We start from the raw sequence: 23,928 nt of genomic DNA, 5'->3' as shown, positions 1-23,928 counted from the left end.
GGACGTAGATCACCAGGTCTTTCTTCCAAGGTGCCTCTGGGTAGACTCAAACCTCCAACCTTTCAATTAGCAGATAAGCACATTAACCATTTGTAGGGACCCCACTCCCCCGCTTAAAGCCCCCTCAATGGCTTCCCACTGCACTGCCGTTAACATGTATAGTTCGGCCTGCCAACTGCTCCAGCCTCGCTTCTCCACTTCAGTCTCAGTGGCCTCCTCTCTGTTCCTTGTCCCACCCCAGGGTCTTTGCACTTGCTGTTCCCTCTTCCTGGTGCACTCTTTCCACTCCTTTCTGTACAGCGTCTTCTCATGATTCAGGCCTTAGGTCTGCCCCTTCTTCTGAGAAGCCTTCCCTTCTCACGTTGCCAGCTACTCCCCTCCACACCATCCTGATTGTTTTCACCACAGTCAGAATTTATCCAGTTTCTTTATGTGTTTACTGGTGTGTTGCCTCTCCCCTCTGTTAGGATGCAGATACCCTGTCTGTCTGGTCCACTGTGGCAGCCCCAGTACTTCTATCGAGCTTGGCACGCAGAAAAGGCTCGATAAATTCTCAAGTTCTTGGTGATGATGAATGAGCCTTCTGCCCTATCTGAGTTCCCAGACCCATCTGCATTGCTGGCACTGAGATGTCGGTGCTCCCTGCGCCCTTCTCTTCTCACTGCTGCTGCTCTTTGTGGCATCACAGCAAGAGGCCAAATCACCACCCTCCTCAGCCTCCTATTGCAGGAGCTCCTCCAGAGGCCCCTTCTTCTGCCTTCCATTGGGCTCTGCTTCATGTCTCCCACGACAGCTGCAAGGCCTGCTTGGCCCTGATCGCTTTCCACAGTTCTCCTTCTGTTGGGAGATCTCCAAAATAGAGTTTCACAAGTATTCATAGGTAACAGTTACTGATGCTGTTCCAAGTGCTTTACACTTGTCCAGCTGATTTAATCCACACAGCAAGCCTGGGATATGCACTGATATTGCTTCCATCTGCAGATGAGGAAACGGAGGGTCAGAGAGGTTGAGTATGCAGGTAGAAGTGGCCAAGCCTGGAATTGAACTTAGGTGGTCTGGCTCCAGAACCCAGGCCTCTAATCACTAAACTGCCTGAGTTTGCAGTTAGGTCCTCTCTCATCCAAGAAATGTCCCTCCTGGAGGGGAGATGAGAGGGTAGAGGGGGTAAGAAGCTGGCGAAATGGACACGAAAAGAGAAAATGGAGGGAGGGAGTGGGCTCTCTCATTAGGGGGAGAGCAATTGGGAGTACATAGCAAGGTGTATATAAGATTTTGTGTGAGAGACTGACTTGATTTGTAAACTTTCACTTAAAGCACAACAAAAATTAAAAAAAAAAAAAGAAATGTCCCTGTTTCTTAGGTTAAAAGAAGCTTGGAGGAGGGGTCTATTCAGACTACCAAGGATCCCAACCAGCCAGGTACCATCAAAAAGCCAGTTGGCGTTGAGTTGCTTTCAACTCGTGGTGACTCCATGTGCATCAGAGTAGAACTGTGCTCCATAGGGTTTCAAGGCTGTGACCTATTGGAAGCAGATCGTCAGGCCTTTCTCCTGAGGCACCTCTGAGTGAGTCTGAACCACCAACCTTTCAGTTATCAGTCAAATGCTTAACCATCTGCACCACCCAGGGACTGCTAGGAGCCAGGAACAGGGTGCTTTTCATCTGTAACCACTTAGCTGAGAAGACTGGGAAGCACGGTCTGAGCAGGCAGAAGAGTAGAGGCCATTACCAGAAAGAAGATAGGTTCACTATTAGTCAGTTGCACGTGCACAGTGCCCAAAAGATGTGGACGTAAAAATGTCTGTCAGCGACAGAGTCCTCTACTTTCTGTCTCCCCTCTTTCTTTTCTCCCAGTGTTTCTCTTGGTATTTTCTACTGCCCCTCTCTCTGTGCCCCTCGCTCCATCCTAGAGAGGTCTGTGTTGTCACTTCACATCTTTATAGGTGGTTCTAGGTCTTTCAGATTTGTTAGTGTGGGCAAACTACATCCCGAAGCCAAATTTGGCTTGCTGCCTGCTTTTGCAAATAAAGTTTTATTGAAATGCATTCATGCTCATTTGTTTATCTATTGTCTGTGGCTGCTTTCATGCTACAATGGCAGAATTAAGTAGTTGCAACAGAGAATGTATGGTCTACAAAGGTAAAAATATTTACAATCTGGCCCTTTACAGAAAAAGTTTGCTGACCCCTGGTATGTAATGTCTACATGACCAGCATGTCTCATCTTCAATGCAATCTTATGCCAACAATGTCTCTAAGTTCTTCCTCTGTCTTAACAGAGATGCTTTCCTGTGAAGGGATGAGGAGTGAGGAAGGAAAGGAGATGAGGGGGACACCTCAACTTGACCCACTTGACATTCATTTGGGCCTTGATGCCCAGGCCCAGCCTTACCGTTTGTGAACAATATGGTAGAGGGCATGGTTAGTGTTGGTTGGGTAGATAGTGTCCGTCCAACTTCTCCTTTGGGACATCTGTGGCTGTAACTGGGACATCTCTGGAAGCAGAGGGATTTATTTATTTATCTATTTTTAAGGTGAAATTCACATATAATAAATTAACCATTTCAAGGTGAACGATTCAGTGGCATTTAGTATATTCACAATGTTATACAACTACCACCTCTCTCAAGTTCCATAACATTTTCATCACCCCAAAGGGAACCCTGTACCCATTCAGCAGTCACTCCCTATTGCCCTCTCATCTCAGCCCCCGTCTCCCACCAATCTGCTTTCTATCTCTGTAGGTTTACCTATTCTGGATATTTCATACACTATGTGGTCTTTCGTATCTGGCTTCTTTCACTTAGCGTAATCTCTTTGAGTCTCCTTGACACTGTGGCATGTATCAGAACTTCATCCGTCTTTATGGATGAATAATACTCTATTGTGTGTATATGTCACATTTTGTTTATCCATTCATTCTGTTAATGGACATTTGGGTTGTGGCCGCCTTTTGGCTATCGTGAATAGTGCTGCAATGAACATGTGTATTTGTTTAGCACCTATTTTCAGTTCTTTTGGTTATATACCTAAATCATGCTGGGTCACAATTCTATGCTTATCTCTTTGAGGAATCATCAAACTTTTCCATAGCCACTGAACAACTTTACATTCTCACCAGCAATGTAGAGGGTTCCAGTTTCTCCACATCCTCATCAACGGCTTCTAATGTGCTACCATATTAAAAGATGAGGGTCTTTCTTCAGAAATCCCCCAGACCAATTAAAAAATGAGCAAAGGACCTGGATAGACATTTCTCCAAAGAAGATATTAAAATAAAATGTTATTTTCCATTTTTTATTATAATCATTCTAGTGGGTGTGAAGTGGTGGCTCACTGTGGTTTTGATTTGCATTTCCCTAATGTGTAATAGGAAACCCTGGTGGCATAGTGGTTAAGAGCTATGGCTGCTAACCAAAAGGTTGACAGTTCGAATCCACCAGGTGTTCCTTGGAAACTCTATGGGGCAGTTCTATTCTGTCCCATAGGGCCATATGAGTTGGAATCGACTCTACAGTAATGGGTTGGGTTTGTGTGTATGTGTGTGTAATGATTGTGGGCGTCTCTCTGTGCGCTTGTTGACCATTTGTATATCTTTGGAGAAATCATAGTGTGGGCAAGAAGCTCCAGGAGTCCTCTACCCACGCCAAATCCCTCCCTGTACCAAAAACGGTTCTCTGCCACCTGGTGGTGATTCTCTGCTCCAATGTCTGTATCAGTGGGGTGAATTCTGGGTTATATATCTGGTTGGTACTTCCAGCCAGTTAACTGGTACCCGTTTTGTCAGCTGGAATGGGTTGAGCTGGGAAAATGAGGATGCAGGGACCCATCCTCCACCTCTTATAATCCTGAAATGGGATGTGTTACCTTCCATTTCCCCAACCAGCTTCACCCTTCCTGTCTCCCCCATCACCTCCCTAGAAGATAAGAATTTTAGTCCACACCTACTTGAAGATGGGGGAAAGGAGGCTACATGGAGAATAGTAGCCAATCCTTCTTATCTGAAATTATAGTGGCTTTTTACTCTTATTTTTTATTATAATTTAGGAAGGCTTGGGGCAGCTTATGAAGATTATAGGAGGGGTATCAGGGCTTATTCCTGATCACTCATTGGTGTAGAGTCTAGAGGCATTTGAAGACAGTTGGTTCCCGAGACCAGCTTTATCCCACTTTCTCTACATGGGCCAGGTATCTTCTAAGGCAATGGGCATGGCGTCCCACAGCCTCTCCCTCCTTCAAGAGAAAGGGGAGCAGAAGCTCACCTAAAGCCCAGTAAGGAGGCCAAACAAGCCCCTGGGTTTCCCAGGGAACAGAGCAGGTTGTGCAAAGGTAGACATGAGTCATCTCTACTCAGGGTTCCCAAGCAGCTGTACAGAGAACACCCTATTTCCCGCTGCTCCCTACAGGTGGCCCTGGAGTGTCTGTACCATCGAGAGAAAAGGATTGGGATAGATTTGGTCCATGATAACGTGGAGAAGAACCTCATCCGGGTAAGGCATCTCCCTGGTCTGCCCACCTCCCTGGGCAGGAGGAGGGAGGAGGGAAGGCCACCTGATGAGAGAGGTTTCTGAGCTGCCTGTTGGAAGCAGAAGCCACACATGTCACCCATGAAAGTTAGAGCTTAGAAAGCATGAGTGAGGGGACAGGTATAAACAGGGGCATCTGATCCTCAGCTTTTTCATCTCCAAAATGGTCATAACAATAATACCAACAAGTAACAATAACAGAAGTTAGTGTTTATTGAGCACCTACTATGTGTCATGCACTGAGCCAATTTATGTGCATTATTTAACAATAAAATAATCTATAAGTGAGCACTTGGCACACAGTAGGTGCTCAGTTTTCTTTTAATTTGGAAGTAGATAAAAGGCGAGTGGCCATCTAAGATACAACTGTTGGTCTCTGCTTATTGGGAACAAAAGAGAAAGAAGGAAATCAAAGACCCAAAGAAGAAACTAGTCTACAGGACAAATAGTCTACAAAAATCATGGCCTCTCTACCCTGAGACCAGAAGAACTAGATGGTGCCTGGCTACCACTACTGACCATTCTAATCAGGCCACAATAGATGCATCCTGATAGAATGGGAGAAAAACGTGGGACAGAATCTCAAATTCCTAAAAACAAACAAAAGCAAGCAAACAAAAATCAGACCTACTAGTGGACTCCCCAAGACTACTGCCCTGAGATACTCTTCAAACCTTGGACAAAAAATAACCCCCTGAGGTCACCTTATAGCTAAATAACAAATTGGCTCAAAAACAATGATTATCATCTCTGAGCACTGTACTACTTTAAAAAATCACCTGTATGACACCAAACAGTCAACAATTACTTTAAAACAAAGATGAGAATGTAAGGGGACAGGGAAACTAGATTAATGGAAACGAAACAACCAGAACAGCAATAACAAGAATGTTCATGCATTGTGAAGAATGTAACCAAATCATTGAACAATTTGTGTAGAACTTGTTGAATGGGAACCTACACTGCTGTGTAAACCTTCACTGAAAACACAATGAAATATTATTAAAGAAATAATAATAAAAATAAAAGAAAGTAGGGCAAGGAGCCTATTATGGATGACATTGTGAAGAATGGGAGTTCCAGAACACTTAATTGTGCTCATGAAGAACCTTTACATAGATCAAGAGGCAGTTGTTTGGACAGAACAAGTGGATACTGAGTGGTTTAAAGTTAGGAAAGGTGTGTATCAGGGTTGTATCCTTTCACCATACCTATTCAATCTGTATGCTGAGCAAATAATCCGAGAAGCTGGACTATATGAAGAAGAACGAGGCATCAGGATTGGAGGAAGACTCATTAACAACCTGCGTTATGCAGATGACACAGCCTTGCTTGCTGAAAGTGAAGAGGACTTGAAGCACTTACTAATGAAGATCAAAGACTACAGCCTTCAGTATGGATTGCACCTCAACATAAAACAAAAATCCTCACAACTGGACCAATGACCAACATCATGATAAATGGAGAAAAGATTGAAGTTGTGAAGGATTTCATTTTACTTGGATACACGATCAATAACCATGGAAGCAGCAGTCAAGAAATCAAAAGATGCATTGCATTGGGTAAATCTGCTGCAAAGGACCTCTCTAAAGTGTTGAAGAGCAAAGGTGTCACCTTGAAGACTAAGGTGCGCCTAACCCAAGCCATGGTATTTTCAATCGCATCATATGCCTGTGAAAGCTGGACAATGGATAAGGAAGACCGAAGAAGAAGTTGATGCCTTTGAATTGTGGTGTTGGCAAAGAATATTGAATATACCATGGACTGCCAGAAGAAGGAACAAATCTGCCTTGGAGGAGGTACAACCAGAATGCTCCTTAGACGTAAGGATGGTGAGACTGCATCTTACATACTTTGGACATGTTGTCAGGAGTGATCAGTCTCTGGAGAAGGACATCATGCTTGGCAAAGTACAGGGTCAGCAGAAAAGAGGAAGACCCTCAACAAGGTGGATTGACACAGAGGCTGCAACAATGGGCTCAAGCATAACAACGATTGTAAGGATGGCACAGGACCAGGCAGTGTTTTGTTCTGTTGTGCATAGGGTTGCTATGAGTCGGAACTGACTTGAGAGCACCTAACAACAACCTAACGAGGCAAGGAATGTGGTACTCCCACACTAGCCATTAGTAGCCTGGCCCAAGGATCATGTGGGTTGAGGGGTGGTGGTATTGGCCTGAGAGACAAGATGCTGTGTTTCTAAGATGACCAACTCTTTATCCAACATTATCATTTCAGGAGGTGGATTTGCTAAAATGTTGCCAAGAACAGATGAGAAAACTAGCTCAAAGAATTGATATTCAGATACGGTAAGGGCTCCTTTCACTCCTGGGCCCTCGGGGTTTGTTTAGGGACTCCCAGGTTTTGGGGACAAGACAGACAGCCCCCCTTATCTCTAGGTGATTCTTTTGGTCAATGGTGCGCTGGTAAATGTCTAACTACCAGCTGTCCAGGAAAAAAATAAAAAGCTCTGATTTGTAGTATTTGCCAATTTTCATTAGTTGTGGTGGTCATTTCTGGCCCATGGTGATGTCACGTATCACAGAATGAAACATTGCCCGGTTCTGCTTCACCTTCATGATTGTTGGTTTGCTTGAGTCCACTGTTGCAGCCATTGAGTACTTTGAGCGCCTTCCAACCTAGGGGCTCATCTTCAAGCACTGTATCAGAAAATACTCTGTTGTGTTCCATGGGGTTTTCATTGGCTAATTTTTGGAAGTAGACCGCCAGATCTTTCTTCCTAATCTGTCTTAGTTGGGAAGCTTCACTGAAACTTGTCCACCATGGATGACCCAGCTAGTATTTGAAATACCGGTGGCATAGTTTCCAGTATCGTAGCAATACATAAGCCACCATAATACAACAAGCTGAGAGACAGGTGGTGCCAATTACTGTGGTGTAAATACTCTCACCATGGCTGATTTCAGGCTACCAATGTGATGCCACTGAGACGTGCACAATGGACTTTCCTGAGCCAGCACATCACAGGTTGTTGCAATGCGGGCCCTGGCAAAAGGAAGTTGGCCTCATTGAGCTCTTAGCCTGGGGCACCCCTGTATGATTTAAGAACCTCGGGAAGCGCAGAAGGTGGGTGGCATTAGGCAGCAAGTCAAGGGGCCAGGGCACCTTCAGAGAGGAGCTGGTGGACGCTTTGAGCCAGGAGTCTTCAAAAGGCATCAGCTTTTATTCTTGGAAGCTTAGGTAACCGGTACCATGACAAGCCAGAGGCTCCCCTCATAATTAAAGGGAGGCTTGAGTTTTACAGAGCTTGGGGCCCACAGCTAAGCCCTTGGCACCCGGCTTCCCCAGGCAGCCTCCTACCTGGTCCTGAAGCTGGGCATTCACCTTTAACTCTTTCAGGGCACGCTGCTCTGCTGGTTTCTCCTCTCATTTACTCTTGGCCGCGGAGACATGGACACAGACAGACACACAGAGACACGGCCAGCCTGGGTGGGACAACAAAGAGTTAGGCAGTTTGCAATAGGGCTGGGAGCTTAGTGCCCTGGTGTGGCATGCTGTGCCCCAGAAACAGCAGTTCTTGCCCCTGCCCGAGGTCTCTGCACTCTTGGGAGCGGTGAGAACTGGGTGGCAGGGATAGGAGGGAATCACCCAGGATAAAATATACTTGAAAAGCGGAAAGATGTTTCAGAAAAGCCACCTGCAGATAAAGGGTGTGGTCCAGGGGCAGGTGTGGTGGGAAGACCCAGGGAGACATCAGAGGGGAAGTTTTGCCGAAGGAGGTGCGAACACAAGCTGTGGCTGAAGTGACTGTTGAACAGACAAAAGCAGGGCTGAGCCCCAGTCATTTGTGTGTCCTATCAATCCCGTACACCACCGGGTTACTGCTAACCTAATGTTTGTCTCCACCACCCGTCTGTTGCTGTGTCACACTGTGGTGACTTGCCTGTTGCTGTGATGCTGCAAGATACACTACCAGTATTTCAAATTCCAGCAGGGTCACCCATGGTGGACAAGTTTCAGCGAAGCTTCCAGACTAAGACTAGGAAGAAAGGCCTGGCAATCTACTTTGAAAAATTAGCCAATGAAAGCCCTATGGACCACAACAGAATATTTTTTAATATAATGCTGGAAGATGAGCCTCCAGGTTGGAAGGTACTGCACAGTAGCTGCAACAATGGGCTCCGACGTACCAACCATCACGAAGATGGTGCAGGACCAGGCATCATTTCCTTCTGCCGTACATGGGGTTGTACATGCTGACTTGACAGCAACTAACAACAACAACAAGATTTGTCTCTGAATCAATTTGCTTAAAAAACAACAACAAAAACTTAAACTATTTTATTAAAGCAGGAAAATTGTAACAAAGGGAGAGCTCTGGGCAGGCAAGGTATTTATTTATTGTGTTTTTCTTGCATTTATTTCCGTGATCACCTATTTATGGCAAGAGAGAGTGGTTTCCATTTGCAGTAGAGAGAGGGATGTGGCAAAACACGGGCTGGAGAACAGGGGAGGATTGGAGTTTGGGAAGCTGGATGGATTGAACCGGCAGAGCAGACAAAGCCCACAACTGAAATTGGGGAGCTGTGTGAGGGAGGCTGGACCCTAGAGGAGATATTCTGAGACCCAAGGGCGGGGGGTCCTGTTGTGCAGCCCTAAGGGATGAATCCAGGGGTGGGGGAGCTTGGAGAACCACAGAGAAGGAGACAGTTGAGACAGTCCCAGAGAGAGAGAGAAAGAGGAATGAGAGAGATGCTGAGATCAGGTGAGATGGAGAGAAAAAGAAAGACACAAAGAGGTAAACAGAGATAGAAGACAGGAATCAGACACACTGGACAAAGAAAGAAATCAAGAGGTGAGACAGAGATGGAGTAAAAGGAAAAGAGAGACACAGACCTGGAGATAAGGGGAAGGGAGAGGAGATGCTGGGATAGAGACAGAGAACAACTGAGCAGAGAGACACAGAGGCAGGAGGGTGGCGGAACTGGCCAAGGGCAGCAGTCCCCTTTGCCACAATGAGGCTGAGGTGCCCTGGACAGAGACAGTTGGTTCTTGGACAGCGAGCAGAGTGGCCCATGTATCAGAGGTCACCTGTCCTCTTGTGGTGAAGCCTCCCTGACTTCTGAGAGCTCGTGCTGCGGGGTCCCTGATTAACCTAGAGCCTCCTTGTATGTCCTTGCCCCGCAGGAGGCTCTGGGCTGACTGCTCAGGTCGCTGCCCTGGTACCTGCAGGCCCTGGGCTGTGGGCTGCTGTTTTCTGGACATTCTGCATCTGGGCAGGGCTGTTGCATTGCACCATATGCCCCGTGTGATTCCTTTGCTTCCTGTAAAGCAGAAAAGGCTGCTGCTGGCTGGACAGCAGCCATGTTGCAGCTTTTCCTGGTGGGCCGTGGCACTGGTCAAGCCCTGGGCCTCGGGCCAGGGAGGGGAGTTGGGGGCTGACCCTCTTCCCCAGCCTCATTAGCAGGGAAGGTGGCCAGGCCAGCTGACCAGGGCCTCCTAGGTCTCCCAGTTCCCTCTGATGTCCTGACGTACTTGTTTTCCACATCCTGGTTTTTCTTCAAATCCTAGCTCAGTGGGTGGGATAGGCCCCACTTCTCAATGGCCCTGCCAGTTCCAGAGGCCCCGAGGGCCCCACAGTGGTTTCTGCTGCCTGACCTGGCCCCTGCCCATTCTGACAAGTGGGACCCACCTTTGGGATCAAATTTCCTTGCTTCTGGCCTGCTTAAAACCCCCTGCCAACTCCCATTATCCACAGTGGAAAAAGGACAGGACAAAAAGGCAGAGACAGACATATGGCAGAGAGGGAAAGGGAGACAGAGACACAGAGACCCTGAGACAGAGAAACCAAGAGAGATGAGTCAGAGAGAAACAAAGATGAGACAGAGACACAGAGATACAAAGACAGATACAGAGAGACACAGAGACCCTGAGATAGAAACCAAGGGAGATGAGTCAGAGAGAGACAAAGATAAGGGAGAAAGAGAGAGAGAGAGAAAGGAGAGAGACAGAGATACAGAAAGAGATACGAAGACAGAGATATAGAGAGACACAGAGACCCTGAGACAGAAACCAAGACAGATGGGTCAGAGAGAGACAAAGATGAGAGAGAGAGAGAGAGGAACTAAGAGAGATGAGTCAGAAAGAAGAGAGAGACAAATAGGCAGAGGGAGAGAAATGGAGAGAGACAGAGAGAGATACAGAGACAGGGAGACAGATGCAGAAAGGGGGAAGGAGAGACTGCTGTGAGATGTACTTGAGTTGGTGCCTGGACATCAACTCACTTAAAAAAACAAAAACCAAATCCATTGCCATCGTGCTGATTCCAACTCATAGTGACCCTATAGGACCGAGTAGAACTGCCCCATAGCATTTCCAAGGAGTGCCTGGTAGATTTGAACTGCTGATCTTTTGGTTAGCAGCCATATCTCTTAACCACTATGCCACCAGGGTTTCCGTTAGTTAGTATTTAAGGATCCCTGGTAGCACAGTGGTTAAGGCACTCAACAGCTAATGCGGGACAAAGATGTGGCAGTCTGCTTCTGTAGAGATTTACAGCCTTGGAAACCCTATGGGGTTGCTAAGAGTTGGAATCGACTCGATGGCAGTGGGTTTGGGTTTTATGATTGAGGTGATCTTCTATTAATAGAAAGGGTTACTGGTTTTCCTTTAAAGACAGTGATGCACATTTTCCTTTTAAAATATACTTATTTTTTAAAAGTGATTTTTTTGGGAAAGAAAATTGTTAAGTAAATAATAGACTACTGACTTGGGGAATTTGGGAAGAATCATGAAAGTGGTTCTCAGATAGCTAGACTCTGGCAAACAACAGTTATGGTTAACTCAGCTGCTAGCTGAAAGGTTGGTGGTTCAAGTCCACCCACAGGGACCTCGGAAGAAAAGCCTGGTGACCTACTTCCCAAAAAATCAGCCATGGAAAACCCTATGGAGCGTAGTTCTACTCTGACACACATAGGGTCACCATGAGATGGGGTTGACTAGATGGCAAGTGGTGCTGGTAAACTCAGCCAAGATACCAGCCCTCCAGGCTGCAGCCTGGCTCCCCCTCCCTCAGTCCCTGAATCCTCCCAGCCATAGAGAGCTGCACACATCCCTGCTCCTTGCTTTTCCTTGGAATTCTTTTCCCCACCCAACCTTGTCCAGAACGTCTACTCTGTTGCAAAAATCCAGCTCAAACACCTGCTGGGGAAGGACCACCTCTCATCCTGAGTTAACAGCTCCTTCCTCTGGATCAGTTTTATGTCCTTTTCAAACCTGGGCTGTTGCTCTTTCCATTCTGCACTGTTTATTTCTACTCAATTTGTTTGCACAAATCCATGACCACCTTGAAGGCAGTGACCGGGCCTTAGTCGTGTCTTTTCTCTCTGTGTCCAGCACAGGGTCATACACAATTTGTGAACTGATTTGAATTGATATAAGGCTTTCTCCAAAGTATGACTTTGTATCTTTTAAATCAGGGGTCAGCGAACTACAGCTTGAGGGCCGAATTTGGCCCACTACCTGTTTTTGTAAATAAAGTTTTATTGGAACACAGCCGCACCCATTCATTATATACTGTCTGTGGCTGTGTTCACACAGGGTAGTTGCAACAGAGACTATATGACCCACAAAGGCTAAAATATTTACTATCTGGCCCTTTCCAGAAAAAGTTGGTCATCATTAGGTGCTGTTGAGTCGATTCTGACTCGTAGTGACCCTGTGTGACAGAGTAGAGCTGCACCGTAGGGTTTTCTTGGCAGTAATTTTTACAGAAGCAGATCACCAGGTCTTTCTCCCATGGAGCCACTGGGTTCGAACCTCGAACCTTGAACCTTGTGCTTAGCAGCTGAGTGCTCAAAAGTTGTACCCCCTGGGCTCCTTAGAAGTAGTTTGCTGACCCGCATACTAAATGGCAGGTGGCTGGGTGGCATAAGCGGTTGATGGTTCAAACCCACCCAGGGGTGCCTCAGAAGAAAGGCCTGGTAATCTACTTCTGAAAGGTCACAGCCTTGAAAACTTTATGGGGAGTTCTACTCTGCATACATGGGGTTGCCACGAGTCGAAATTGACTTGATGGCGACTGACAACAACAATAGGACAACAGGTCTACATGGATTGGGGAGAGGGTAAAAGAGTCAGGAGGTCTTGGGTACATGTGACATGGTGGAGGCATCAGGGAGGGAAGAGGTCCGAGAAGCCACACAATGTGAACAGAGCACCTTCTTGGCAGTCCAGAGACCTGGCTTTCAGCACTGGCTCTCACCACCCTTCCACGTGACCTTGAGTGAAGGACTCTGGGTAAGTTATACCCAGAGACGAACCCTTTCCCCCGCAGGGATAACAGAGACACTCAGCATGCTCTGGAGCGGGACCTCGAGGACAAAAGCTCTGCCCAGTTTATCGACGAGAAGTGCTTTAACCTGAGGAACACATCAGACTGCATCAGCTTCTTCCACGGCATGGAGAAAGTCGATGGCACGTGAGTACGGCCTCTCTGTTCCCCTCACTGTCCCTATCCCTGGTGGGACCGATAGGGACAGGCTTCTGAGTCTGCTCCTGTGGGAACAATAAAGGAGCATCGAACACCAGTCAAGTGAGAGATGGGGTGGTTGCCTGAGGGCCCTCAGTTGCAAGCAACAGAATCCAGCTCTGGCTAACTTCAGACAAGATGGAATTTACTGGAAGGCTGTGGAGGAGTCACAGACTCAAAGGGAAGGCTGGAGAGCCCCAGGCTCTGGTAACTTGAGGGAGCCAGGGAGTAGGAGCTAATCAGGCATGTTGTCAGACCACCACCATTTTTCCAATCTTGTCTTGTGTATTCATTCCCTGGGGCTGCTGTAACAAATTACCAGGCTATGTGGCTTAAAGCAACAGAAATGTACTGTCAGACAGTTCTGAAGGCCAGAAGTCTGAATTCAGGGTGTGTTGACAGGGCCACGTTCTCTCCAAACGCTCTGGGCGAGGATCCTTCCTTGCTTCCTCCAGCTTCTGGCAGCCCCAGGTGTTCCCTTCACTTGTGGCTGCATCGCTCCAGTCTCTGCTTCTGTTATCAGATGGCCTCTTTGCCTCTGTGATTCTGTGTGTCGGTTTGTCTCTCTTCTGATAAGGACACCAGTCATATTGGATTAGGTCCCCCTACTCCGGTATGATGACCTCATGTCAACTTAATGACCTCATGTCAACTTAACTAATCACATCTGCAAAGACCCTATTTCCAAGCGAGGTCACATTCACAGGTACTGGGGGTTAGGACTTCAACACATCTTTCTGGGGGACACAATCCAACCCATAACACCCCATTTTGTTCACAGTCCAAATTCCAGAAACAGCGTGCGATTGACTTGGTGAGAGTCACATGGCCATCACTGCTCAGCCAGGGTATCTGGGGCACCTTGGCTGGTAATTCCAGCAAATTCCAAAAGCAAAATGGCTGTAACCAGACAGATGAGGAACATAGGCTCAGCAGGGAAAGCTTACTGATGCCCACTGAGAGAGTAGGCTTTGGATCCAGGCGGCCTGACTCCAGAGTCAAGGTGCAGAGGGATGGCACTTACACTTTGGGAAAGCTACTTAACCTCCCTGGGCCCCAGTTTCCTTATCTAGACCATTGGAGTAAAACCTCCCAGGGTTGCTGTGAGCGATACAAGGTGGGCCTGTGAAGTTGAAGCAGAGATCCTAGCATGGGGGAATGAATACAGCTGACATTTATTGAGTGCTTGCTGCATGCCTGGCACTTGTATGTGACCTCCTTCTCTCGTCATGACAGCAGTGAGGTAGGTCCTTCTGTATACCTGGCACTGTCATGGGCATGTCACAGCATTATTAGATTTCATGCGGAGCTAAGATATATTTTCCCCACAGGCAGTCCACGGTGTGGGGTAATGAGGGCTAGAGAGAGAGAGAGAGACACTCTGAATACAGGCAGAGAGTGGTATCCTGTCTTGGACATTTTTTTAATTTTCAGCACCTAGAATTGTACTTGGCAGATAGTAGGTATGCAATAATTTGTTAAATGAAAGAATGAATGAAAACAAGAAGGGAGGAAAGGAGTCCCTTGGCAGTCTCCTTGTCCCAAATCTGGGATCAGTTTTGGGCAGGGCTTTGAACCATTCATTCTGGTTCTGCTGAGAATTTGCATTTCTAACAAGTTTCCAGGGTATGCTAATGATGCTGATTAGGGACTAATTCAGAGAACCACTAGTAGAGCAGTGGTTCTCAAAATTTATTACACTAAAGAATCCTTTTTTTTAAAGAATCACTTGGGGATCTTGTTAAAATATAGATTCTGATGCAGTATATCTGGGGGTAGAAATGCAAATTCTCAGAACCCCACCAAAGCCCTGATTCCTGGATCTTAGTAAACATCTAAGTGTTGAGATGACCCTTGGGGATTCCAGCGTTGGTAACTCTGGGGCCCTCCTCCCCTTTCTGCAAGATAGTCACCCTGATGCTGCCAAGGTGAGCAGGACTTCAGGGCCTCAGACTTCCTTGGCCACAGCTGCCCATTGGGACTGGAGACCGGAGGGCTCCCCTCTCAAACAGATGTCTCCCTGAAAACCTGGCAGCCAGGCTGGCTGGCAGAGACTCCGATTTCCATGCCCAGGAGAAGCTGCCACTTAAAGTTCCTCATGTAGTGACTACTGGAGAGAGAGCTGCTGTTTTGTGGTGACTAATTGTTCCCCAGATATGCTAGCTCAGGGCTTTGTACTTGGGGTTTTCCTAAAGCAGGGCCATGTCTGGGCAGGTTAAAGAGAACATTTGAAGACAGTCTGGATGGCAGTGTCTCTGTTCACCAGAGTTTTCACTGCTACGGATGGATTAATCAGCAATAACAATCTGGACTGCCAGAAGAATGAACAAATCTGTCTTGGGAGAAGTACAGCCAGAATGCTCCTTAGAAGCCAAAATGGCAAGACTTTGTCTCACGTACTTCGGATCTGTTATCAGGAGGGACCGGTCCCTGGAGAAAGACATCATGCTTGGTAGAGGGTCAGCGAAAAAGAGGAAGACCCTCAATGAGATGGACTGACACAGCAGCTGCACCAATGGGCTCAAACATAGCAATGATTGTGAGGATAGCGCAGGACTGGACAGTGTTTTGTTCTGTTGTACGTAGAGTTGCTATGCATCGGGATCAACTCGGCAGCACATAGCAACAATAATAATGATAATAGTAGATGCCTTTTATCTGATAGTTACCATGTGCCAGGCACTGTGCTGAGAGTTTTATGTGCAGCATCATGAATAAAAAACCCCAAAACCCCTGCCATTGAGTCAATTCCAACTCATAGTGACCCTGTAGCGTTTCCAAGGCTGTAAATCTTTATGGAAGCAAACTGCCACATCTTTCTCCCATGGAGTGGCTGGTGAGTTCGAACTGGCAACCTTTCAGTTAGCAGCCAAGCACTTTAATCACTGCACCACCAGGGCACTTATCGAGCACTTACTACGTGTCAGGTGCTATGATAGGGGTTTCACAGATCTCATTTAGTCATTCACCAACCCTGTGAGGCAGATACTATTATTATCCCTTGTAGATTTTAGAAGTTCCCAAGACCATCCTCAATTCTGATATCAACTGCAAGTTCAGGAGTCCCCACAACCATCTTCAGGTTCAATAATTTGCTTAAAAAAAACTCACAGAACTCAGCAAGGCCTTATACTCATGGTTATGGTGTATCACAGTAAAAAGATACAGATTAAAATCAGATGGAAGAGGCGCATTGGGCAGGGTCCAGGAGACACCAGGCCAAGTTTCCAATGGTCTTCTCCCAGGGGAGTCATGGACAACACTAACTTCTCCCAGGAACGATGTGTGACAGTACACATGGAACATCGCCTGCCAGGGAAGACCATCTGAGCTTGGGTGTCCAGAGTTTTCAGTGGGGCTCAGACATGGTTGACTGTTGTATGACTTAGTCTTCAGCCCCTCCAGAGGTGGAGCTGAGACTGCATGGCTTGAGGCCCCCCACCATAAGTCACACTGTTAGCACAGACTATCTGGCATGGCCAAAGGCCTCCAGATAAAGACACTCTTAGCAGGCAGGGAATTCCAAGTGTTTAGAGTTTACTTCCCAGCAGCCCTGGCACAAAGGCCAGAATCTATCTTTGGGCAAGAGTGGTGCAGTAGTTAAAGTGCTTGGCTTCTAAGCAAAACGTTGGTGGTTTGAATCCACCAGCCACTCTATGGGAGAAAGATGTGGCAGTCTGCCTCCACAAAGATTCATAGTGTTGGAAACCCTATGAGGCAGTTATACTCTGTCCTATAGGGTCACTATGAGTCAGAATCGACTCAGTGGCAGTGGGTTTGGTTTAAGGAGCCCTGATGGTGCAGTGGTTAAACACTTCACTGCTAACTGAAAGGTTGGTGGTTTGAGCCCACTCAACGGCTCTACAGGAGAAAGATGTGGCAGTCTGCTTCCGTAAAGATTATAGCCTTGGAAACCCTATGGGGCAGTTCTACCATGTCCAATAGGGTCGCTATGAGTTGGATTGGACTTCATGGCAATGGGGTGGAAATCCTTTACTGAAGGAGCCCTGGTGCAGAAAGGTAAGAGCTCAGCTAAAGGATGGCAGTTCAAACTCACCCAGCAGCTCCACAAAAGAAAGACCTGGAGATCTGCTTCCATAAAGATTACAGCCTAGGAAACCCTATGGGGCTGGTCTACTCTGTCACATGGGGTCGCTATGAGTCAGAAGGGACTTGAGAGCACACAACAGCAGCAATCCTTTTCTGCATATCTCCATTTTACAAAGAGGAAGCTAAAGTTCAGAGAGGTGAAGTGACTGGCCCAAGCCCACACAGCAAGTGGCAGAGCCAAATCTTCAGCCTGTGTGTTTGACCACAGTTCTTTCTGCCTCACCAGCCATGCTTCCTGTCTGCTCTGTCTTTGCAGGACAGGGGCTCCAGAAAATACCCCCCTTCCACTGATAATCACCTGCTAAGGAGACTGGCTGCCTTTGGTAAACTCCCCCTGGGAGAATGTAATTACATGGGTTATTTTCTCTGGGGAGTTCAGCTGTCTGCTCCAGGGGAAAGAGAGGACTCAGAGACTGTCGTATGGAGGTTGCTGTTCATGACTCTGACACTGTCCCATCCTGCAGTGGTGGATACTCTCAGAGGAAACCAGAGGGCCTCTATCTGCTGCCCTTGGCCTCTCATTCTCCTCTGGAGTCCTGGGGATGACGCACAGCTGTGTGACCTTGGCTCAGCTGCTCACTTCTCTGAACCTTGTGTCTTTGATGGAAGAAAGCGCTGGACCAGGCACTGTGGCCTCTCTCATCTCCAGAAGCCTCAGCCCTGTTGCTTGATTTTAACAACTGCAAAAGCCAGACAAAACAACCATATATAGAGTGAAACCTGTGAGAGCCGGGACTCAACAGGACTGCTGTGTTTGTCTGGGTCTCACAAGTTTTCCACCTCTGACAGGGTGCAGTCTTACCACTTTTCTATTGCTCGTTTCAGTGGAAAATATTTGAATTGCCCTTCTCTAACAGGTTTCTGCTTTAAACAGGTTCCAGCTTTCGCAGGTTGTACTGTGTATGTGTTTTTAAATTTTTCATTCACCGTGCAACCTAGGTGTGCTCTGAAATCTCTGAAAAGAGACTCTACTTCAGAAAATGGAGTCAGTTTTTTTTTTTTCCTACCGACCAAGAATAAAATCTGCTTAATCTAAGAACTGGAAATTTCCTGAGTTCGAAAAGATCTTGAAAAGTTATCCAGTCTGGCTTGCCCAGGAGCTGAAACAGCTCAAAGGAATCTATGCCCTTCTTCTTAAAGGCTTCCCAGAGGGAGAGAACTCACCTGTTCCTTAGGTTGCTTATCCTGGGGGCTTACATACTCTGCAAGGAAGAACTTGTTATTGTCTGAGCTGAGTCCCTTATACTTCACCACCTGAGAAGCCTTCCCTGCCTGCCTGTGTCCATCTCTATTTGTCCTCCAGGGTCCAATCTCCAGCTGCCCTGCTGTGTATCCCGTAGAGGGGGCTGCCCTCTACAGATCACCTCTCCTGGGCACTTTGCCTTCCAGTTTCCAGCTGGGATCAGCCAATGGGAGGGCACCAGCAGGAGATGGAGGGCGGGAGGAGAGAGATGTCAGGAGATTTACTCCCCTTGATCCTTCCCTCCTCCTGGGTGCTGTGGCCCTCCCTGGCTCCTCCTCTCCTGGGCTCTGGTAGCATGGCTCCATCTTCTGTTGTCTTTTCGGACCTGGGATGGTGACAACTTCATGTATTTGCTAGTCCATGAGCTTTTCAACTCTCCTTGTTTATTCCTTTAACCTTTCTCACACGTCTGAGGATGGTCCTTTGCGAACACTCTTCTGGGAATGCTGTGTTTCCTTCACGACCCTGATTGACAGACATATAATGAGGCCACTTCGTCTGTCATCATCCTGTTCCTAAATTCCTTATAGCACTTAACGTAATGTGTAAGTTCCTTCCTTACTTATTGTCTATCTCCTTCACTGGAAAGTAAGTCATCATGAGGCCAGAGACCTTGCTATTCTCTATCCCAAGTACCTAGAACAATGCTTGGCATGGTAGGTGCTCAAAAAACACTTGTTGAGTGAAGAACTCAGTGAAACTGGCATGGCCTCACACTTGCTCATCACTGAGTTGAAGAACCCAGAAGCCAGCGCCGTGCCTCAGCGCCTGGGCTCTTCATCTGTCTCTGAGTTTGGGTGGTGGTTGTGGGGGTATTATGGAAAAGAGCTCCGTGTGGGCGTCCTTTCTCTCCTACCAACCCACTGAGTGTCCTGGGGAAAGTGAGCTGCTTTGTCCAGGCTGCAGTTGCCTCACCTGCAAAATCAGGGGTGGGATTAGAACAGTGGTTCTCAACCTGGGCGATCATGCTTTCTCTGCCAGGGTACATTGGGCAAGGTCTGAAGACATTTTTGGCTATCACAATGAGGGGAGAGGGTGCTATCTAGTGGGTAGAGGCCAGGGATGCTGCCAAACATCCTACAGTGCACAGGACAGCCCCCTACTGCAAAGATGATCCAGCCCCAAATGGTAATATTGTTGAGGTTGAGAAACCCCGGCTAGGAGGTCTCCAATGCCCACCATAAACCCTTAATTCCTCGCCTGTGTTTAATTTGCCCTTGTGCCTCTTGCAGGATCTCCGTGCCCGAGACCTGGGCCAAGTTCAGTAATGACAACATCAGGCACTCACAGAACATGCGGGCCAACTCTATTCGGCTGCGGGAGGAGGCGGAGAACCTCTTGGAGACCTTGTCGGATCAGATGTGGAAGCAGTTTACGAACACCAATCTGGCCTTCAATGCCCGCATCTCCGAAGTAACGGACGTTAAGAATAAGCTCCAGACGCAGCTGGCCAAGGTAAGTTAGATGCACCTGGGGTCCTGAAAGACCCTTTCCACACTGCTACAATCTGCGCCTTCCTCTCGTGGGTCTTAGCAACATCTGGGCCAAGTCACCCGCCCACCCCTGGTGCTGAAACGATCCCAGTCATTCCATGGTCTATGATCTTGTCCATCCCAAGGGCTGTGAGCTTTCCAGGGGGCCTCTAGCATCTGGGTTGAATCCTCCCTTGCTCGCTGGATGGTGGAGCTTGGAGCTTGGCCTGGCTGCCACCATATCACCCAAGAGGCTGCTGATGGTTCCCGGTCCTCTTCACTCTCCATTTGAGGATCTTGTGGCTAAAGATGAAGACGGTGTAGCTTGCTGTCGCAGCCCCAGGAAACCACTGTCCCTGCCAATTAGATCTGAGGAGGTCTTTGCTCACATCAGCATCTTGAGAAATGGAATCCTTTGACTTTTCTAAGGCTCCAATAGCATAATGATCCCTGTTGAAGGTTGGGGTGCTTTCTGAATTGAAGGAGTAGGAAGGGCCGCCTAATTCTGTCACCTACCTCCTGTGACACCCACACCACCTTACCCTTTCACTGCTGTCTTGCTTGAATGTGTCATGTGGTGTCATCCCTCTGAGATGGCACACAGGGAGTTCTCTCTGCATGGAATTTACCCTCCTTATTCAGCATAAATTGGTAGAGTGCCTACTCGGTCCCAGATGCTGTGCCAGAGGTGCTTACTTCATCTGGAAAATTCCAGGGCCCAGTCCTCACCTGTGCTGCAAAGCAATTGGTTCTCAGCTGCCCACAGGAACCCACCTTGTAAGGCCAGGTAGGTCTACACGCTCGCCATACAGGGTTTGGATCACCCAGTAGTTGGGGCTGTGTAGACAGCCCCAGCTGCTCACTGTGATCTTGGGTTTCATCCCTGAGGCCACGCCCCAAACCTTGTAACTTTCTCTGGGTCCTTGTCCTTGCAGAAGCACTTTGAGCTCTGGAGTGTCTCCTGCTCATACTGATGGTTGTTGGAAGAGGGGCTGGTGACTTCTCTGGGCTGAAGCAGTTGATGACCACAGAGTGGGCTGCCCCAGGAGTCTCCAGATAGGGACCCCCACAACACACACAGCTGAATGGATGTGCCTTTTGTTGTTGATGTTAGTTGTTGTTGAGTCAGCTCCAACTCATGGCGAGCCTACGTACAGAATGAAACATTGCCTGGTCCTGCGCCATCTTCATGATCATTGGTATGTTTGAGTCCATTGTTGAGGCTATTGTCTCAATCCATCTCGTTGAAAGTTTCCCTCGTTTTTGTTGACCCTTTACTTTACCAAACATGGTGTCCATTCCTAGCAATTGGTCTTTCCTGACTTTAGCAAGCTGAAGTCTCACCATCCTTGCTTCTAAGGGGTATTCTGGTTGTGTTTCTTCTAAGACTTGACTTGTTTGTTCTTCAGGTCATCCATGGTATATTCAATATTCTTTGCCAGCACCACAAGTTGAACACATCAATTCTTTCTTGCCTTTTAGGGGACTCTTAATGTGGGGGGAAATATACAAGGACCCTGGGGCAGGGGAGCATGGGGAGCAAAGACACTGTTCTAGGGCAGTGGTTATTTTAAAGTGTGGGGACTAGACCATGGTGGGTGAATGATGTCAGGTGTGATACATGGATGCAGTGAGAAAGCTATTCCCTTTTCCAATCCTTGTGGTGACCTCAAGGGAAGGGCCCCATTGAGTGTAGAATGTCTTCATCACCTCTCTAACACTTGCCAGCCTCCCTTTAAGCAAAGAGAAGGCCTCAGGCTGAGAACTTTGGGCAGCGAGAGTATCCAGCCAGTTTATATAACAGGGTTTTCCTTTCATCTTGTTTCATGTACTTTTATGGTTATTTCCATTTACGGTAACTGGCACTGATTTTCCACTGATAATAGTGATATAAAATTTCATTGAAAAAAATAAATGCATTTCAGCTTTTTAAAAGTGAACTGATTTAAAGAGAAAGATTAAGTAAACTGTGTTACGGGTGGTACCGGGATAGAGCAAAAATTATGAGGGCGGTAGGTGAAAACCAGACACTTGGAAAATAGCCATGTAGACTAAAACCAAAAAGAGCAAACCCATTGCCAAAGTTGAGGTGATTCTGACTCATGGGCACCCTCTATGTTACAGGGTAGAACTGCTCCATAGGGTTTTCTTGGCTGTAATCTTTTTGGAAGTAGATAGCCAGGCTTTTCTTCTGCAGAACCACTAGGTGGATTACAACCGCCAACATTTATATTAGCAGCCAATCGCAAACCACTTACACCACCCAGGCTCCTTGCCATGTAGACTTTGATGTTGTTGAGTACATTGAATTAGTTTCGGCTCATAATGACCCCATTTCACAGAGTAGAACTGCCCCCGGTTAAGTACTTGCATACTAACCAAAAGCGTGGCAGTTCGTGGGAGAAAGATGTGGCAGTCTGCTTCCGTGAAGATTACAGCCTTGGAAACCCTATGGGGCAGTTCTTCTCTGTCCTACATAATCGCTATGAGTTGGAATTGACTTAAAAGCAATGAGTTTTTTTTTTTTTTTTTTTTGGTTTAATCTTTACGGAAGAGGATCACCAGGTCATTGTCCCGAGGAGCCTCTGGGTGTTCAAACTGCCAACCTTTTGGTTAACAGCCGAGTACTTCACTAGCGTGTCTCAAATATTACTGCGTGTATGAATCGGTTGGTGATTAAGCAGGTCTGGGTAGATCTGAGGATCTACATTTTGAACAAGCTCCCTGATGATGCTGGAGGTAGCAAAGCAAGAGGGGAGACTGTAGAACGTGTTGACCTAGACAAACATCTGGGCGAGCAATTGTCTCCTTCCTCTCTTTCTGTCCCTCACTTCCTCTTTCCCTTTCCCAGACTCAGGATATTGGGGTACAGAATCCTTCCAAAATGCAAGCCTCAGTCATCTAACTCTAATCAGATTTTCTTTAAAGGTATTTGCTTCCAGGCTCCCAAGCCCAGCATAGCCCTTCCATCCTTCCTCCCGTGAGGGATCAGGCCAACTTGTCCCATCGCAGCAAATTGTGCTCAATGTGTGCAACTGCAAATGCCCTCTGGGGTTTCTGTCATCCCTGGGTAGTGCATACGCTGAAGTCAAATCCTCGGTTTCCCATCTAGGTTATTAATGTGGTCAGAGAAATGGCATCAGGCCTTATGGGGACCATGCTAAGCCAGAAACGAAGCCTGAATCAGATTGTCAAAGAGTTAAGTGGTATGGCCCTGCTTTCTCTTAATAGCTCCTGCCCCACACTTACTGTGAGCTCTCTGGAAAGTCAGAGGCAACACACAGGGGAAGGAGACATAAGGCAGATGGAGGGGTGACTGCCGGCAGGAGCAACAGGGTGGCTGCACAGGAAGAAACTGGATTATCATTTTCTGTGCTGGACTCTTCAAAAGCCATTGTGACACTCAGCAGTAGCCACCTAACTAATAGTTTCTCTCTTCAGCCAGAACCTCCCTCCTGAACTTTCTTCCTGTATCCAGCTGCCTACTGGACATCTCCACTTGAATTTCTAAGAGGCATCTTAAACTTCACATGCTCAAAGCCCAACTCCAGAACTTTCACCCTCCTGTTGCCCCATGCATAGGTAGCCTCCTCCATCTCAGCTGGTGGCTCCAACTTCCAGGTATTCCTTCTAGGTGCTCAGTCCCACACCTTGGAGTCCACCTGGACACCTCTCTTTCTCTCCCATCCCACATCCACTTGATTGCCAAATCCAGATCTCATCGCTTCTCATCACCTCCACTACTTCCTCACCAGTCACTACCATCTCTGGCCTGGATTATTGCTGTGGTCTCCAAATGGCTCTGTTTGTGTCTGATACTGCCCCTCTCCCATCTTTTCCAATTATAGGATCCACTGATTAGTTGGCAGTTAGTTAAGAGGGCATTAGTCCTTGAGTAGGCCAACTAGATTTACCAGAGGCACAAAGTCTGATTGTTTTAGGTTCATCCAGAAACCTCAGGCATTTAGCTGGCGAGTGTATGTGACAGGTTCTCTGGGTAATGCTGGCCAGTGTCCGATGGCCAGCAGCTTCATCTTGACCTCACCACTGCGCCTCATGAGAACTTCTCAGTACCCCTCACCTTGTAA

The 23,928-nt window shown here is 47.4% G+C and overlaps 1 protein-coding gene across 1 annotated transcript in view; it reads left to right on the top strand.

Annotated features, from left to right (window-relative positions):
* The window catches only part of TEKT5 (tektin 5), a 56,395-nt gene that overhangs the window by 4,744 nt on the left and 27,723 nt on the right, over positions 1 to 23,928 (top strand). The window contains exons 2-5 of the mRNA XM_003417627.4: positions 4,405 to 4,488; positions 6,763 to 6,833; positions 12,821 to 12,964; positions 19,601 to 19,823. Of these exons, the coding sequence (XP_003417675.2) occupies positions 4,405 to 4,488; positions 6,763 to 6,833; positions 12,821 to 12,964; positions 19,601 to 19,823 (522 nt within the window). The remainder of the gene's footprint in view (positions 1 to 4,404; positions 4,489 to 6,762; positions 6,834 to 12,820; positions 12,965 to 19,600; positions 19,824 to 23,928) is intronic.

This window comes from Loxodonta africana, chromosome 12 (assembly GCF_030014295.1).
Source record: "Loxodonta africana isolate mLoxAfr1 chromosome 12, mLoxAfr1.hap2, whole genome shotgun sequence".
In the NCBI taxonomy this organism is placed as follows: domain Eukaryota; kingdom Metazoa; phylum Chordata; class Mammalia; order Proboscidea; family Elephantidae; genus Loxodonta; species Loxodonta africana.
Note: the sequence above shows the minus strand (reverse complement) of the source record. Positions and strands in the feature narration are given on the sequence as shown.